Here is a 19310-nt window from a genome sequence, read left to right as displayed (position 1 = left end):
TGTTGTGCTAGCAAGCAGGCTCGCGAGCGAGCGAGCTGTACCCAGCATGCAGTTCAGCGGTGAAATTTTATAAATGTACAATTATTAGTGTTACAAATTGTTTATGTGTCAGACTGTTGTGTGCTGTGGTGTGTTTCTCTGTTACAGAGCGTTAGTTGTGGGTTGTTCATTGTTGTGTTATAAAGTTATGACCATGACTAGAGTTCCCTCAATACATATAAGACAACTAGCGCTGACCACTGTGCGATAGCAGCAAAGAATACATTTAGCTGCCTGTTGAAAGCAGACAGCAGTTGTTTCGGCTATGATGTGTGTGAAGAATTCATATCACACGGGAAAAACCCGGGTATACTGCCCAGCCCTAGTCTTTATTATAGTATTGACAATTTATACCAATATTTGACGGGCCGGATTAAAATGCCCAACGGGCCGTAGTTTGCCCATGCCTGGTCTAGGGTCAGGGATTTAGTTGCGATGGTCTAGGTTAGGATCAGGGATTTAGTTGCGATGGTCTAGGTTAGGATCAGGGATTTAGTTGTGATGGTCTAGGTTAGGATCAGGGATTTAGTTGTGATGGTCTAGGTTAGGATCAGGGATTTAGTTGTGATGGTCTAGGATCAGGGATTTAGTTGTGATGGTCTAGGATCAGGGATTTAGTTGTGATGGTCTAGGATCAGGGATTTAGTTGTGATGGTGTAGAGCAGGGATTCCCAAAGTGTGGTGCGTACGGTTCTCTAGGGGGTGTGCGAGAGGAAGAATGTAATGGTGGTCTCATGGTGCAGTCCTGTCTCCTAAAAATGACGTTCCCCAAAACTAAAATGCATTCTCAATTACGTTTGACCACAAACGTATTTTCTCCCCGATTACGTTTGTGTTTGACGTACAAATACGTTTCTCATCAACATATCTTTGCCATACTCTAGTCTTTATTATTTTTCTGTGATCTGCCTCGCCTCTAACCCGCCACCCACGAGTTGTTGACCCGCGGCCTGTTCCGAGGGCTGAAGACCTGACAATCGGGTGCCTCGCGGCGGGGGCGGCTGGAGACCTCGCGTCCCAGCGCCAACGGGTGAGCGCCCCGCCACTCGGAACCATAAAACCAAGTCCCGGATTTCACCCGGGGGACATTCTGGAGGTATTGTGACCGGGTGATGTGCCTCGTTGCTGGGGAGGTATGAGCCGAGAGTGGCAGGTGTTATGGAGGTATATATTACAACTCGGTGTTGTTCCCGTGCGTGGATGAGCGCATTTCTGCCGGAGACAGGCGGCGTGTTGTGGTAGTATTCTGACCGCGTAATAGGGAGAAGGAGAGGCGGTGGTGGAGAGGGGAAACATGTTAAAGAGATGGTGGAATGTATGATTGGAGAGAGAGAGAAGCAAAACAGTTGGACGTGATCCGGCGTCCAACAACACTGTGTCGCCGCATCGAAGCTTTGGCCGAAGACATCCTGGCTACATTAGTCGGTCGCGTGAAGAAGAGTGAGTTTTACTCTCTGCAAGTAGACGAGCCTACAGATGTGGCCAATCTGGCCAATCTTCTGGTGTACGTCCGTTACCTTTTTGAAGGCACGGTGCAGGAAGAGTTTTTGTGTTTTTATCTTGTGAACAAACGCCACGCGCGAGCAAACTGTTCCCTCATTAGTCCGATTTGTATGCGGCTATAAATAGGCTGTTGCTTTTTTTTTAAGGTGGGGGGGGGGGGGGTGCGTGAACCCGTTCGGGATGTAGAAGGGGGTGCGTGGCCTAAAAAGGTTGAGTGGCGATGGCCTAGGTTAGGATCAGGGGTTGAGTTGTGAGGGTCTAGGTTAGGATCAGGGGTTGAGTTGTGAGGGTCTAGGTTAGGATCAGGGGTTGAGTTGTGAGGGTCTAGGTTAGGATCAGGGGTTGAGTTGTGAGGGTCTAGGTTAGGATCAGGGGTTGAGTTGTGAGGGTCTAGGTTAGGATCAGGGGTTGAGTTGTGAGGGTCTAGGTTAGGATCAGGGGTTGAGTTGTGAGGGTCTAGGTTAGGATCAGGGGTTTAGTTGTGATGGTCTAGGGCAGGGGTGCCCACACTTTCGGCTTGCGAGCTACTTTTAAAATGACCAAGTCAAAATGATCTACCTACATTAAAAATGCCGAATATCTATTTATATATATATATATATATATACATATATTCTGTATATTTTTGGTCGTTCCCTTACTCTGATGACTTGCACTGAATGGGATTGGCCAGAGTTGCATAGTCCTGACAGTAGCTGCTGGTATCCGCCTCAAGCAGACTTCAAATGATCATCAGTCATGGTGGAACGGTGTATGGACTTAATGTTCTTCATGTATGAAAAGGCTGACTCACATAAATGAGTAGAGCCGAATAATTCAGTCAAAAAGGGATCACATTTCCTCATGTTTGGGTACTCTTCCTCTGTGAGAAAACTGTCCATGAGCCCTGGACTTCAGCTGCAGTGTCAAAATCTCATCCTCCACTCCAGACGAGTTCAGGTGAAACAATGTTGCAATTTTTGATGCGAGTGAATCAACCTCAATATCTTCCCGAAATGTGCAGCACATAAGTGTAGCAACTGGCTCGAGTAAAGCAAAGTCTGGAAAGCGTTTGTCAAACCCTGACAGACACTTGTCAATCTGCTCTGTGTAGCGCGCACTGTCAAGTTACGCACACGCCTTCCGTTGCGTCTCCAGTTCTGACGCAAGGTTTTGGACGTTTCCCAAATCATGGCGCTGCAGATGTAGCTTCTTTAGTGGAAATAAATTGGAAGGCTGACTAATTAGCTCGCCGGAGTTTTGCAGTAGCTCGCGCGGTTGACCGCGCATACGTGGTGACCCGTGTGTTCGAAAATCAAGTGGCAAATGCCATGAGGACGTCTAACTTTTTTTGAATGGCATGCGATCTACTCGCACTACCTCCGCGATCGACCGGTCGATCGCGATCGACGTATTGGGCACCCCTGGTCTAGGGTCAGGGACTAGGGAGTGAATAACGTCAGTGAGTGTCCTCCTGAAGATGAGATCCTGGGATGCGCTCCAGTCCACTAACCTTGGAGTTGTTCTCCAGGCCTTGTCTCTGTCGGAGGATCTTGAGTCTCTCATAGTAAACGGCTGGATTCAGCTCTTCATTGTTACTGCTCAGACTGAAGTCCACACCATGCTGAGGGATCACTGTGGAGATGCACACACACACGTTACTATACAGGACTGGCTTCACTGGGACCAAAGAGCCGGTGACGGCTCACAGGTTTACCTGCTGAGGTCTGGATGCGAGCCTTGCCCTCCCTCTCGGACTCGATCATACGAAGGCCTCGCTTTACGTCGCTCTGGAACAACCGGGACGTGTTTTTGAGGAAGGGCTCCAGGTCTGCGTCCGAGTACTTCTGTTTGTACTCGTACAACTCTGTCAAACCCTGGAAGAAGATCGGACACAAACTATATACTAAATGTGCTCCAAGCCCTTCGTCAAAATACTCATCTGAAGGTTTAACAAGGCAACGGTAATAGAAACATTTCCTTTAAGTTTGAGACTGCAACAACCAGTACACTTCGAATGATTTGAAAAATGGAGTGGACCTCTTTGGTGTTCTCCTTGGAGCCGATCTTCTTGAAGATTTCCGACAGAATGTCGCTGACCTTGGCCTTCGACATCCGATCCTCCTTGAACAAAAGGACAGAGTCACATCACTTCAGAAACACCGCCACCCCAAAGACTACGACACCGTTTGTGTAAAGTCTTGACCAACACGACGGCGGCTCCAGTGTGTGTAGCTCACGGTTAGAGGAGATACTCTCGGCTCCGCACAGTTCGAGTCAGAGGAATGCAATGCGGTTATAAAACGGATCGATTCTTCGTGATGCATCAACATTTTTTTCTCACCGACTATCTGCTACTTTAGCAGCATCCTCGTAGTAAAAACAGAACTCAGCATGTTCAGTCATTTGACATAGTCTGGTCCATAAATATTTGGACATTGACACAAATTTCATTCATTTCATAATTTTGTCTCTGTACACAACCACAGTGGATTTGAAATGACACAATCAAGATGTGCTTTGCGTGCAGACTTTCAGCTTCAATCTGAGGGTATTTACATCCAGATCAGGTGAACGGTGTCGGAATTACCAGACCTTTTATAGGTGGTCCCTCCCTTTTGAATAATGGTTGAAGAGACAATCCGCCACCACGACTCACCGTACGCAGACCGGTCTTCTCGTTGCCACGGTCACTCTTGAGTCCCGAGAGGTTTCCAGACTGTTTGACCGCCCGCCTCAGATAGGCCTCCAACCCTGACTCATTACGATTCTCTATCATCGATAGGTGGTCCAGGATCTGTTGATCAATGCATCGATACAGAAGTTCAAAACTCAATAAGTCAAAATGAAATACAGTTATCACAGCAGGTTTATTTATATCGCATGTTTCACAACAAGGCAATTCAAAGTGCTTCACATAAAAGCATTAAAAGCAGAACAATAACTAATAACATGGTGGGGTAGGTTTAGTGGTGCTACCTTGGCCCCCTTGAGCCTGCAGAGTGTGTGTAACAGAGTCTTCAGGGTTCTGTGTGGGACGTCATTCTTGAGCTGCTTGAGTTTATCTTTGGGGAAGATCTTCATGAAGTTGTGGACATCCAGTAAGATCCGATCCAGGTTGATGTTGTCGATGGTCTCTGGGAGAAAGCGGATCACCCTCCACAGACACTGAACACACACAAACCGCGCAGAGTCAGGTACCGGACAGCAGGGTCAGTAAGAGGAGGCGGAGTCACTCCTTACCTTCAAGACCAGCTCACAGAACATGGGAGAGGCATTCGTGACCAAACTGTCCTGAAGCAAAACCAGCAGAGCACTGCAGACAGGAAGGGAAGGGTTAACAGCGATGTTCTACCTATTATTATTATTATTCCAATAATGTCAAACATATTGGTATCGATAGACTGAACACTAAAATAAAGCACAGAACTGGATTTAAGAACATCTCTTGCTTTAAAGAGGAAACTATTTCTGCACTGTACACAATCACGGATTGTTAGCGTATAGAGGCCACATCCCTGGGACCATATTTTAGTAAAAATATGTACGATAGTCAACAGCAAGAGAATATTTTTTGACCCCATTTGAACAGTGCCATGAATTACACATATGGTGTTTGTCAGACAGTTTTGCAATTCAAGAAAGTGGCAGTTTGTTGTAGAAACAGTCTGTTTTGTGTGAATGCGATCAGTGAACTTCATCTCGTCACCAACATGGCCACTAGCTAGACTAGCTAGCTAACATAGCTAGACGTGCTAGCTAGCTAGCTAACATAGCTAGACGTGCTAGCTAGCTAGCTAACATAGCTAGACGTGCTAGCTAGCTAGCTAACATAGCTATGTTCCTCGCACAAACGTCACATCTTTTCATCTCCCAGGAAGCAAAAGCAGGAGGAGACCAGCTGTTGGTGTGAGGCATCGTAGCTTCAGAGAGACGTCTCTTACGCCACTCCTGGGCGTCTTTGTAATCACGTATTTTCACAGCCTTATACTTTAACCCTTTTTGGACAAACTGCATCTTTCTTGACGAGCAAAATGATCTTTTGAATTAACAAACGTCATGTTACACAATTCAAAATGGGATCAAAAAATGATTTGTCCCTCTCCATAGACTACCGTCAATATTTTTTTGAAATGATATCACATGGTGGTCCACTGGAAGGGGCGGGACTTCGCTGCTCTATTATAATAATACAGGAGATTAAAACCAATTATTTGAAAGTCTGGTTCGGGCGAATTCTCTCTTCCCTCACTGAGTCACAGAAGACTCAGAGGTCTGTTACGTACGCGTTGAATAAACACATTGAAGAACTACTGGGCGGTTTGGAATAATGTTACCATTTCTTCATACCAACCTGTTTATGTTGGTCTGGTCAGACTTTTCCATAACTCTGGTCACCAGCAGGTTGACTGATCTGATGACCTGCTGTCCGTCTTCTATGTTCTCCACTCTGCCGTCCAGCATCAGCGTTATCACACCGTGCATCAGGTCCTTCAACACTCCCATAGATGCCTCTCGGGCCAGGGACTCCATCGAGAACAACTAATAGAAAGAGAAGGAGTCATATCAACCTCACCAATGTAGTTATTGATGCATCACGTTAGTATATGTGACTCACAGAGAGCATGTTTCCGATGATGCAGCTGTACAGTTTCATGATGTCCTTCTTGTCCATCCGCTCATCAGCCATGTGCGTGCTGTAGATGAGCCTCAGCTGCATGAAGGTAGCAATGAGGAACTGATTGATGTGTCCCGATATGACTTCTGCCTTGTCCTCCTGCCGCAACACCTCGTCGATCTACGGGGACAAATCACACCTCAAAGCATCTGTGTTGGATATTTCTAGTACAACAAATGCATCATGTGACAATATGTAGTGGGGGGGGTCGCTACTTGTAGTGGTGAACATACGAGAGGTATCACTATGATGACTATTGATTTTTTGACGCACTGCAAAATCGCATCCAACGCACCGCCGGTCGTGTTCACACCAAACGCCGCAAAATCGCTCCGTGCCGGAGAGGGGGCGTGGTTTATCGGCCTGAAGCCTGGAAGCCGTTCACCTGGCCGTCATTTCTTTCCGCTGTCAACCATTAAAGGAATAAGAACAATTGCTGCTTTGTACGTGTTGTGGAAGTCCCTCAAACATCGGAATGCCAAACGCCGTCATGTCTGGTTCATAATATTGTTCAGAGGAGCTCCGTGGATTGTATCGAGCTGTATTCACTGTGTCTAGCAAGCCACCGGTCGCTGTTTACTACAGCTGTACGAACACAACATAAACTGATTTGGCTGTGATTTAACGGCAATAAACAGACAAAAAGGGACTCCGAAATAACGACGTAATGATGCCGATTTGTACTTGTCTTCTCCGACAAAAAGGGACTCCGAAATAACGACGTAATGATGCCGCCGATTTGTAGGTTACTGGTCTTCTCAATGGAGCTCTGATGGATCGGTGCTAGGCTATGCTAACATCGTAGCAGCTCCACCAGCACTCAATAACGTCACGTAGACGTAAATACGGCAGCGTCTATTCATTGTTTGTACCGTATGGTTTACACACACACACACACACACACATGTATACACAGTTTGGTCCGGTCTCTATTGATATGAGGTATCGTAGAACTCTGGGTGAACACAGACGGCTACAGGATTTATTTCCTGATTCAACAACGGCAGAAAGCCAGTGATGACAGGGGGAGCAACTCAACGCTGATAGGCTATCGCGCCACAGCGTCACGCGATTATGTCGCTGAAGTTGAAAAATTTCAACTCGCGCGTTGGCGATTTTGCCAACAGATGCAAATTCATCAACCGGATGGTATTTTTTATTTTAGCTGGTGATTTTAATTCAGATGTCAGATCTGTTTGACCTAAATTCCACCAGCATGTCCACATCTCCACCAGAGGAAACAACTGTGTTGTTTGTGTGGAGTCTCTTCCTGTTTCCTTCACCTACACTCCCCTGGGTCCTAAGCCCCTCCAGTACAGGTTCTTATCACCCTCTATGTACCAACGTACATTTATAACAAATACCACATATCACGGTAATCAGCGTTTCATACGTGTCTGACCTAAATACCATTTGTTGTTCAGTCTTTGTTCATCCTGCATCGCTCCGTTCTGTTCTTTAATGTAACGTTACTGAAGCGACACAGCCTCTCAGCTGTTAGCAGACTGTTGTTAGCAAGCTTTACCCAGCATGCAGTTCGGTGGGGAAGTTTTATAAATGTACAATTATTAGTGTCACAAATTGTTGATCCGGTATACCGCCCAGCCCTAGCGTTAACATCGCGGTAACTTGCCCAGCACTAATAAAAACATATTTCACACATGACCTGTTGATTTAATCACAGATTCGTTTAGTGTTTCATTATCAGAGCAGCCATGAGAAAGCTTTAATATTGCTCTCCAGACTGCATATTGTTATTGAATAGAATGACCAGCAGTAAAACTGTTTTCACACTATGATGGTTAAACTCTAACAACATTAATCTGCAGATCACTGACTCCTTGATACATTTTTATATCCAAAATGCTCCCACACTGTGATTTACTCTTTTGGCAGATATAAGGCTGGAGGACATTCTTACAGCTCTTCTATAACACTTCAGGTGAGTAGCTCGAGTGTCACACATAAAACAAACCAGAGCACACACATGCAGTACAATCATAGGCTCACTACTTCCCAAACACATGCATATCCACTCAAACCTTACCATTTAAAACAATTTGGACTGGCCCGGCGAGTAATTGGCCTGGGCATGCGCAAGACTTTTTGTTAGGGATCACTTCAATTTGGTTATTATAGAATTGTGTCTCAGTTATGTGGAGGGTTGGATTTTACATTTGGAAAATAACCGGTCTGTGCTGGACAAACTTTGAGACGCTGCGTCTCTCAAACCACTTCTTTTCTCTGCTGACCTTTCTTGTGACTTATTTGGCCAACATCTACAGCATACTGATGCATCTGTTATAGGCATTCAAGGACTGATTGGTAGGTGTTGTGGTGGTTCCAGCATGCTCCACCAAGGCTCACCCTTTGACCAATATTGTTTTCTAGCTCTAGTAATTGCAATAACGGCAGTAGACAGAAATCCAAGCTTCAAAACATCCCATCATCAGTGATGCCACAGATGCAGTCTTCATGTTTTCATACCTGTTCCAGTGCTTGTAGGCTGTTGCTGATGTCACCGCTAGCCACCTGAGCGATGACAAAGTTGATGGTGGAGGCCGTGCTGTTGTGGAGGTCATCAAAGTGTGGAGAGACTGAACGCATCCTTTGAACACAAAAACACACTGTATTAAATCACCAAAAATGATTTCCCCCCCCCATGGCTTTCTATCTGAACTCCGTATTTGCATCAGTGTTTGTCAGTCTGGTTGTGTGTCAGAGTGCGTTTACTTGGGTTCAGGGATCATGATGGGCTCCAGCAGCTCGTCCAGCTTGTGTTGGACGAGCTCCGGCAGCTCACACACTCGGCTCAGGTCCATCATGTCCAGGTCTAACTGAAACTCCTTGGGGATGGAGGGGTGGGAAGACTCGCTGTGCTGGGCGTTCTGACGGGCTTGGCTGGATGGACGATAGGACAAGAGAGTATATTTAGTCCAGTGTATTATCGATCAGTGCCTTTTAGCTTCAGTCCTGACTGACAAGCTTTCACGTATTAGTTTGAGCATCTATGACACTGGGTGTGTATCCGATAGCAGTCAGTCTAATGAGTATTCAGTGCACGAAGATCAATAAAAACGAGGATAAAATGTTTGTGATCCTCAAACGGCACAACGCTTTTATTGAGAATCAATTCCATTTTTAAAAAGCATAATTTCCCCTTTTGGCTTCAAAAACCATCAATATCTAATTCTAGTGAGTTAAAAACAACTTTAACAGTCAGACAACAGTCAAACCTTGAGGGTTTTCCCTCCAGTGCATCCCTGCTCTGAACTCTAGTTTAAAGGACCTCATATTACAGAGTTCAAGTGATTAGCTTCAACTTCTCCAAATTGCAGTTGGACTGTCAGGACTGGAGCTGATCAGTACTGATCTAAAACAAACATTGTGCATCTGTATCAAGTATTTTCCATTCGATGACTGTTGGCCACATTAATGAATAACATTGTTGCTACTAGGTGGTGGAGAGGGAGACACTGAAGAAACTATTATCCATATTGGATAACCCAGACCACCCTCTGCACCACCTGCTGCAGGGACAGACTGATCCAGCGCCGCTGTCACAGGACAGATACAGGAGAACATTCCTGCCCTCTGCTAGAAGACTGTACAACAAATCACCTCTGGCCAGATCAATCACACAACTACAACACCGCTACACTGTTTGGTTGGTTTTGTTACATCTTGGCACTATTGTTCAGTTAGTTAATATTCTATTTTATTGTATAGATTGTGCATTTTTATATTTAATATTTTTTACTCCTGTGCCTATAACTGCTGCTGTAGCAAAAACGTTTCCCCTTGCAGGATTATTAAAGAACCTATTTAATCTAATCTACCAACTGCCATTTACTGCCACAATGTTACCAACGTAACATTGCAAAGATCAGTCACATCCCATCTCAAAGTGAGTTCATGCATTTCTTACTTCTGGACTAGATTATTGCAATCCCTTATTATCAGGCTGCTCTATCATGTTCAAATTCAGACTCCGGTTGATCCAGAACACTGCAGCATGTGTACTAACAAACACTAAGAGAAGAAACCCTATTATTGTTAGTCCTCTTTCTAATATTATTGTATTATTAGAACTGTTGTGCCATTATTGTTGTTGCCGTCTCTCGCTTTCAACCCAACCAGTCGAGAAGGGACAGGTTTCTACTCATTAAAAGGTTTGTTTCTTGCCACAGTCGTCTAGTGCTTGCTCATGGACAGTTGAGCCTCTTAATTATAGAGCACAGTCTAGAGCAGCGGTTCCCAAACTTTTTAGGCCACGCACCCCCTTCTACATCCCGACCGGGTTCACGCACCCCCAACCCCCCCCACACACACACACCTTAAAAAAAAAAGCAACAGAGCCGCATAAAAATCGGACGAATGAGAGAACAGTTTGCTCGCGCGTGGCGTTTGCCGTGAGGCACCCGATCGTCAGGTCTTCAGCCCTCGGAACAGGCCGCGGGTCAATAACTCGTGGGTGGCGGGGTAGAGGCGAGGCAGATCACAGAAAAATAATAAAGACTAGAGTACAGCAACGATATGTTGATGAGAAGCGTATTTGTACGTCAAACACAAACGTAATCAGGGAGAAAATACGTTCGTGGTAAAACGTAATTGAGAATGCATTTTAGTTTTGGGGGAACGTAATTTTTAGGAGACAGGACTGCACCGCCATTACACTTTTCCTCTCGCGCACCCCCTAGAGCAGGGGTGTCAAGCTCATTTCCACTCTGGGCCACATCAGCATCACGCTCGCCCTCAAAGGGCCGGTTGTAACTGTAAGACTGTATAACTAACTTCTCCCGAACATATTGTTAAATAACTCTCTCTGTATTTGATTGTTGTTTGTTCAAGTGTGCAAATATTGTACAAGCAGTTATATGAATGAAAAATGATATTTAAACACATTTCTGTTATTATAACATAAATCATTTTAATTGAGGGTTAATAAACCCACATTACTCTATCAAAGATCAAACTATTAAAGAAAATAACAAAGACAAATATCAAACACAAGTTATGACATTAACTTTGTTCAAAGCTGTTTGTGTCACCTCTCTGCATCACTAATGTTCCTCCCTGTCGTCGTCCTGTGCATGCAGCTTCATCCAAGAGCTGCTCACTGAGAGTCAGGTCTGATGAACATGATAGATGATGTATCCGTGTTGTCTGTGCTTTCATCAACAGTTCATTAGAAACACGAGTACCTGCTCGTCTCTTAGCGAGCTGTGTTGTTAGATTGCTGCTAGTTCATGAACTCGGTCTGCGATGGTGTTTCTTCACAAACTGACGTTTGTAAAAGTCTGTATCTGGTCGGAGCTCTGCTCACATACCTTCAGCATGCACTGGGCTGTAGCTGTGTAAATATATTCTGCTGTGATTGCACTCTGCCTTTTAGTTCTTGGACAATTTGATGTTTTTCTTGGAGGCTAAATTTAGCTCCGTGTCAAAATGAATTGTATCCTTCATCACCGACACGCCTCATAACACAGAAGACAGACCCGTTTTCTCCTTGAAGCACAAACATGCATTCGCTTTCACATCTTTCATTACATTTTCTTCCCTCTGCATCAATTTTTCTCTTCGTGGACATTTTGGGATTATTTGTGGATCTTTTTCAATCGTTGGAAAACCGCTTTTCGGGCTGTTGCCTCTCCTGTCCACCTGTTGTGATAGTTTTAATGCTATCACATCATTTCAACTTTCTATCTCATAATTTCGACCATGGGGATCCTTTTATTTTCAAGTCTAACTTTTAATTATTAAAAAAAAACAAACATTTTTTATCTTTTTTTTTTGCTGGCGGATTCGCGGGCCACATAAAATGACATGGCGGGCCGGATTCGGCCCGCGGGCCTTGAGTTTGACACATGTGCCCTAGAGGCAGCTCGCGCACCCCCAGGGGTGCGCGCACCCCACTTTGGGAATCCCTGGTCTAGAGCAGCGCTATATGAATTGTGTCTATGATTTGACACTATAAAAAAAATTATAAAATAAATAGAATGAACATTATAATTTACTTGTGGTAGGACAAGCATCGGGGTTCTTCTTGGTTTTTCCACCAACTACAGAGGTTGGTTTGGCCTTCTTTGATGGGCCCGATACAATACACATAGCTTCCATGAACCCATTTATGAATGCTTTCATTTCCTTTGGGTGTTAACAGTTGTGAAAGAACCAAAGACTCCTGCTGCATGTTGATAGAATGAAGAAACAGGAGATGGACCACCGCACGGTCATTTTGGGCTGGAGCATTACCCACCACTCTGCATTGCTTCTACATAGGGCCGTAATAGGTCGCGTGATGACCGGTCCCGGTAAATTACTCTTTTCTAGTCTTTCCGACCACGCCTAGCGCTTTAACACTATGTCACCATTCACCCACTGGATGGTAGAATGGTAGCCCCTGCCATCAGGAATAACTAACATTCACATACCGTAGGCACAGCTACAGGAGCACTCTTGGGGTTAAGTATCTTGCCCAAGGACACACCAGCATGCGACTAGCGGAGCCGGGAATTGACCTGCTGGAGCCGGGATCGGTAATGGAGTCACGGTCCGTAATGCGGAACCAAAGTTGACAAGTGCAAATTCTGCTCGGACACATTTAGCACACAAAGCAGATTGCTGGTTCAGTCAATCGCACTTGGAAATTAAATAGTGGAGCTGAAAGACCCACCAGCAGGTTTCTTGGTCAGCTGCAAAGTAACTACATATAGAGTGGTGTATAAGACGAGGACGGCGTACTTCCATCGGGAGAGGATGTGAATGAAAACTCATCCCCCAGGATGAGGAAAAAACAACCAAAATTTACTATTTTCAATTTCGAGTTCTAAGAGATGCTTTTCAGTTTCATAGCCAATCGTCACCGGGAGCCTTTTGGCAAAGTGTTTATGCAAAACACAAGTTAGCGGTATAACCAGCCAGATTCTCCTACGGCACGTAGAGAATAGACCATAGGACCCGAACCACGACTCGTAACCCTGGGGCTCCCAACAAATACCACAGCCAGGGTTGAGGCTGACCGTGGGGATGAACGTGAATGAGTGCAATTTAAACGCAGTTGAATTACATGCCTGCTCTCACTGATTGTTGAAACCGATAAAGTAGCCACGCTTCAGTAGGTTAAATAGCCAATGTTAGTATAGCAAGTCATGGTCAAAGTTGCTAGAGCTAGACAGACGATGATCCCGGCCCTCTGGTCCTACAGTGACAGTGTCTCCGTTTGACTGGTAAAAGGTTAGTGTTGAGGCTAATCAAAGTGAAACTACTGGTAAAAAGGCAGGAGAATCCTGATAATGACAGCAATAGAAGTAGTAGGAGGTGCTGATACCATTAAAATGGTTCACTACAGTTTATACAATAGTGAGACCAGTGCACCGGCACATCTCTACCAAGGACCTCACTTCAAAATTGTGCACAATATGTCACATTTTGAGCATAACACTATGACAACCACATAACAGTCTCATTACCAGTGTGTTTAGTAAATTCAGATTTCACATAGAAACACCCAAAATTTAGATAATTATAAAAAAGGTTAAAAAAAACAAACAAGGTGAGGCCATCAATGGGGGAGGTCTTTTTGCAACTGTCAAAAAGCAGATTTATGTCCCTATATTTGTAGCTGGCACAGTATAAACAACATACATGAGTAAGCCAAAGGGATGATGGAGAAGAGGAAGCGACAGCTAGACACCTTGACTATCAGTCTGGTGCTTTACCTACCATGTGCAGAAGCATGACTAAACACAACGTCACAGTAAACATTTCAGTTTATTAGTTGTTTGAACGATGAGTATTAGATCACATTCAGAGGGGAGTTCTTCCAACGACAACATGTAGAGGAGGGCGAGGAGGAAGAGGTACTCACATCCTATACGTGCGATACATTATTCTGCTCCAGAAGAGGAGGAAGGCAGAGCAGAAAAGAAGGAAATCACACAGGAAGAAAGATGAAGGGTTAAGAGACAGACGGGCAGAAGACAGCCAGCTGCTTTCACGGACCGTGGATCGGATTATTAGGTGCCAATTTCCCTTTAAAATAAGTATCTGTGAGAGCGGCCCAACATGCAATGACTTGCAACGAGAAGGACAGATTAGTTGCGAGCAGAACACAAACATTCAAAAGATTGAAGAGTACGAATCCAACCACAGTCCTCCGCATGTAGAAGGATGGGAAGTGCATCGATAGAATGGATAACATGCTTATGAAAAACCACTGGAAGAGTTGGATTTTAGTGCGTTCAAGACAATTCATGTCCAACGATAAGACATATTAACTAGGGGTGGGGAAAAAAAATTAAATAAATCGATAGTATCGCGATATTTTGCGTGGCGATAGTGTATCAATACACGGATGCCAAGAATCGATATTTTATTATATAAACTATTAAAACAAAAACTAAAAATTACTAGAAAGATCAAATAAATTGCTTTTTCAGTCCACTAGATCAGGGGTTCTTAACCTTTTTGACCTCGGGGCCCAACTTTTCAAGTACAAAGTGTCCCGGGGCCCACTCTGACTATATGCATCAAAAGTGTCAGACAACCTGTATGTCATACAGAAACAGAGCAGTGGGCCTTTGGAGTCAGTAAAAATTTAAGATTTTTGTCCGCATAAAATAAAAAAGTATCTTTCAGTATAAATAACTGCCGGTGGCTGTATCTGTACAGGTAAAGGGCAGTATAGGGCTGTAACTACACTATCAGTGAACAACTGCCTCAAATTTGAAGAATTGGACAAAGTATGACCATTCTACAGAGTTTCTTCATGAAGAGATCCAGGCGGAGCTCTAAAAGGACATTTGGAGACCCAAATGGACACATGGTACCCACATGATATTCTGACACACTAAAGGTGTTTCTCCCTTTATATTTTGATATTATATTATTTCCCTTTTATTTTTAGCCTTTGCAAATTGCAAAAACTATGTATATATGGTCGAAGACATGGTGTGTGAGTAGCGGACTTGCTGTGCTTAATGGCTGCGACCGAGCGCACGAACGAGAATGAGAATAGCTCAGTTACGCAAACGTTGGTTGATGGCTTATGGAAGAGGAGGATAAGGTTTGTACTATAAGTACTAGCGTTTTCTGAAGCCAGTAGCTCCATGGTAACATCCGCTAGCACGTTGTCGGGTCTGTAATGTGTCTTTTTCCGTCGAAATGCTGCAAGAAACGACTTGCAGCGGTTATGGCGACTTTGGACAGTGTGTGTGTGGGCTCCTTTTGTGGAGAAACCATAAGAAATTAAAGAAAATCTATGATTTCTTTGCAAAGATGAGGATTGTGGGCATGCTGGGATACCAAACACGCACATGTTTTGTGACGTATTTGCGCAAACAAGCCGTAGGAACGGAAGGGGATCGAGGATGCCGGTGTTGAACAGGCGAAACCCTTGTTAAATAAATGATGATAGAATGTGATGATCACAAAGACATTTATTATCATGTGTATGTAAACCTGCATACACAACAAGAAGCCCAACAGGCTTTCCCACGAGCATTGGATGTTTCGTCGCTACGTGTCGCTTTATTTCTGAAGGCTCCAGTGCTTCGTTTGATAGCATTAGCTCACATTCCACACACTGAGCCCTCGGCTCTGCCTCGTTGCCTCCGTTCACAAAGCCGTACTTAAGAAAGTCAGGGTTGTACTTGCGCACACATTTAGACTTTTGGGGGGTATGGCACCACTGTTGTCTTCATTTTTTATTTTTAATAACTTATCCATAACTTTCGCTACAGGCTAGCGGCTAGCTGAGTGTCTTCTTCTGCTTATTGCAGCTTGTTAAACAACTGACTGATGCATTACCGCCACCAGGTGGTGGGAAGCTATATTGTAACTGAGCGTCTCATGGATAACATTAATATCTCTGGTGTCTTCAATTGATAACCTATGCGGTCCTGCGGCCCTCGCGGCCCACAGGTGCAAAACTGAAAGTTTTCCGCGGCCCTCTAGGTGGCGCTCGGCCCTATGGTTAAGAATCACTGCACTAGATGGTGCCGAGTTGTTTTCTGGTGAGGTCAGCAAAGGTCCCGGGTCAGCGCGATTGGTAGGAAGTTGGTCAAAACAAAGAGACATCTGGCCTCACAACGGGGTTAAACCTGCCAACAGTAGCCGGCTCATGGGGAGAGTGCAGCGCATAACTCTCTGCCCTCCACGTCCACGCATCACAAGTTATATAACTCTAATATCCTACTTATATAAGTTATAGTTCATATACTGAGTTATATAACTCTAATATCGTACTTATAGAAGTTATAGTTCATATACTGAGTTATATAACTCTAATATCCTACTTATATAAGTTATAGTTCATATACTGAGTCCACACGTTTGCATTAAGTTCAGTTGGACTATGTAGTGATACAAACAGTTCAGTTTGTCAGGTTCATGCAACATTTATGACATTGTTGGTCAGTCTGTCTGCTTGACAATCATATTCTGCTGCAATAAAAATGATTGAAGTGAGATGAACAGACTGAAATCTTTATCTTATCAGATAAAACATGTTGACAGTTTTCCTTTGGGGACATCATTTGAAGTTGAAAAAAGTAATAAATCGCAATATAGGCCTATGTTATCGCAATACTCAGAATATTGCGATATCGTGATAATATCGTATCGCGGGACCTCTGGTGATTCCCACCCATAATTTTAACTGCATTAATTTAGAAGCATGCCACGGTCTTCTACCTGTAAAATAATGGAATGAAAGTTTTGTTTGCTGACCAACATCACTGGATAAATCATTTCTGTAAAACAGAAGTGTGTGTGTGTGCGCGTGTGTGTGTGTGTGTAGGGAGCGGAGAAAAGAAGGGGCACCAGATTTCGCGATGGTTTTGCAGCCTTTCTACCAGTTGATGTTGGATCCACCCCATTCATCCCCGGTTGTAATGTTTGGTCATCAGTGAGGCTGCTCGATCGCTTAAGAGTCTTGTATTATGAAAGTCAAAACTTAAACCAATTATGGAAATATCAGTATTGATTTTACGTCTAGTTTTATTTCGGCAAGAAGGTAACTGTTAAGCATTAAAGTCCTAAAATAAAGTCCTAAAATATATTAAAGGATTTATTTGTGCAATACTGTCCAAACTCCCAGTTCAGAGAGCAGCAAACTTTAAACAGCTGAATCCAACCAAGTCTTTCTATATTGTATATTATGCCCACTGTGACTGAATGTTGTATAATAAACAAAGTGGTGAATACATTTCATATTTAGGCACTTTAACACCAGGCATCGCTATGTTTTTGTTGTTTGGAGAAAGATTTGTTGACTTTAAAAGTGGCTGAACCTGTTATCCATCCAACAGTAACCATGACGCTTTCCAGGCCCGTCCACACAACCAACTATAAGGTCAAAAGCATCCTCCAAGTCAGCATACAGCTGACCACATAATCCACAAGCTCCCCATGTTCTAGTTAAATGCTTTTTACCGACAAAGCAAGGGATCGTAAATCATGGCTCGCTCTCTATCTATCTATCTATCTATCTATATTTCTTTTTTCTCTCTATGGCCATAGATACTGTATATGCTTTTAGTTTTTCCTCCTTCAATATTATACATTTAGTGGGGAGCTGGTATTATTGGCTTCCTTACTGGTTTTTATTCGGCTGACTTTAAAACAAACAGCGCTGAGCCAGAGGGGGCCCTGAACCCTACTTGAGTTTGTTGGGGTCTTCTTGTGCAGGCTTGCGGAGGAGGGTGGCGTTGGGGTTGGTAGGGTGCTCTCTCTGAGACCTCTCCGGCGCACTCGGCTTGGCGGGAGCTGCCGTCGTCTTCTTGGCTGAACGCTTGATCCTCTCCTTCAGCATGCTCATGTCTTTCTCTGATAACTGGAAAGGATAGGGGAAACGAGTCATGTACAATCGGCTATTTTGGGGTTGATTCTTTTGATAATGGTGTCCTCCATCTTACATTTCCTATTAGTTTGTAGACTTGGTCCCCACAGACATTGTAGACAGCCACCACAGTGTTTAGGGCAGCGTTGCGAACAGATGTGTCTCTGTCGCCTATGTGCACGGCTATCTCCTTCAGAGACTTCGCTGGTGTTGGCTGGCATACATTCATCCCATAGCCCTCTATCAAACAACCCAACTCCTCCAGACATTCTGAGGACAGGGAGCAACCCACAGAAACAATGTTGTTAGAATACATCTCTTCAAAGACATCATCCCCCACAGTTTGCCAAAAGAGGCATATAATGGAACAGTACAGGTCTGTAGCGACTTACCAGCTCTCTGTTTGGAGTTCTTGGACTTCGTTCCATCCATGAGGAAAGGGAAGACCTTGGATGCTGGGTGAACCTTACACAGCATGGCCAGTATGGCCCGAACATCTTTGCGAACCACATCCTTTGACTCTCCGACCTGAAGAAGAGACGAAACGGTGAGCAGAAAAGGCTCGACAGTGGCTTCTACCAACCTGAGGGGGCCGTGTGCTCACCTTGAGTATGAGGTAGGGGATGAAGGAGTTGGCCTCGTACTCCGTCAGGTGGTAGTTCTCTCTGCTCAGCATGGCAAACACCAGCTTCAGATACTCCAGCACCTTCATCAGGACTGTGGTGTTGGTGTCAAAGAACCGCAGAGTGAACCACTTGAGAATCAGGTCCAGACAGCTGATGGTGGCGTCGCTCTCACTTTCCAACCTCTGCCAGTCACAAACACACATACAGACTTTATTACCAAAACTAGCCGACTCCTAATGCCGTCATGTGTAGATTAAGACCAACCACTACCTCAATCATGACTGCTATAGCCTTGACTTGTCTCTGGAAGTCGATGTGAAAAAGCTCGTCTTGTAGCCACTTGGCAAAGCAGGTGGACATCTGCGTTTTCAGCTGCTCCAAATATTCATCTCGGGGAGTGGTGAAGTTCCATTTCAAAACCTACAAAGGAAACATTTTGTCAGCAATATTTACGGAGTTATTTCGACAAGTCGCCAGTTTAGGCCGCCTGTTGGACTTCCCAAAAGGACGGGTACCTACAGTCAAATTGACGTTTGTATTGTAATATGCTTGTGGTGCCTTTTTTAAATGAGATTTATTGTTTTTTTCTAAACACTCTAAAACATTATTACTGATATTTCCTCTTCAATACATCTCACCAACA

General features: G+C 44.3%; 1 protein-coding gene across 1 annotated transcript in view; it reads right to left on the bottom strand.

Annotated features, from left to right (window-relative positions):
* The window catches only part of LOC306780216 (cytoskeleton-associated protein 5-A-like), a 45376-nt gene that overhangs the window by 4085 nt on the left and 21981 nt on the right, over positions 1–19310 (bottom strand). The window contains exons 28-42 of the mRNA XM_079272495.1: positions 18938–19087; positions 18646–18849; positions 18434–18569; positions 18118–18311; positions 17863–18035; positions 8933–9100; positions 8687–8807; positions 6140–6319; positions 5876–6063; positions 4765–4837; positions 4501–4689; positions 4181–4318; positions 3562–3645; positions 3239–3398; positions 3035–3156 (exon numbers count right to left, since the gene is read on the bottom strand). Of these exons, the coding sequence (XP_079128621.1) occupies positions 3035–3156; positions 3239–3398; positions 3562–3645; positions 4181–4318; positions 4501–4689; positions 4765–4837; positions 5876–6063; positions 6140–6319; positions 8687–8807; positions 8933–9100; positions 17863–18035; positions 18118–18311; positions 18434–18569; positions 18646–18849; positions 18938–19087 (2280 nt within the window). The remainder of the gene's footprint in view (positions 1–3034; positions 3157–3238; positions 3399–3561; positions 3646–4180; positions 4319–4500; positions 4690–4764; positions 4838–5875; positions 6064–6139; positions 6320–8686; positions 8808–8932; positions 9101–17862; positions 18036–18117; positions 18312–18433; positions 18570–18645; positions 18850–18937; positions 19088–19310) is intronic.

Source organism: Melanostigma gelatinosum (assembly GCF_949748355.1).
Source record: "Melanostigma gelatinosum genome assembly, chromosome: 1".
Classification (NCBI taxonomy): Eukaryota; Metazoa; Chordata; class Actinopteri; order Perciformes; family Zoarcidae; genus Melanostigma; species Melanostigma gelatinosum.
This window is presented reverse-complemented; position numbering and strand designations above follow the sequence as displayed.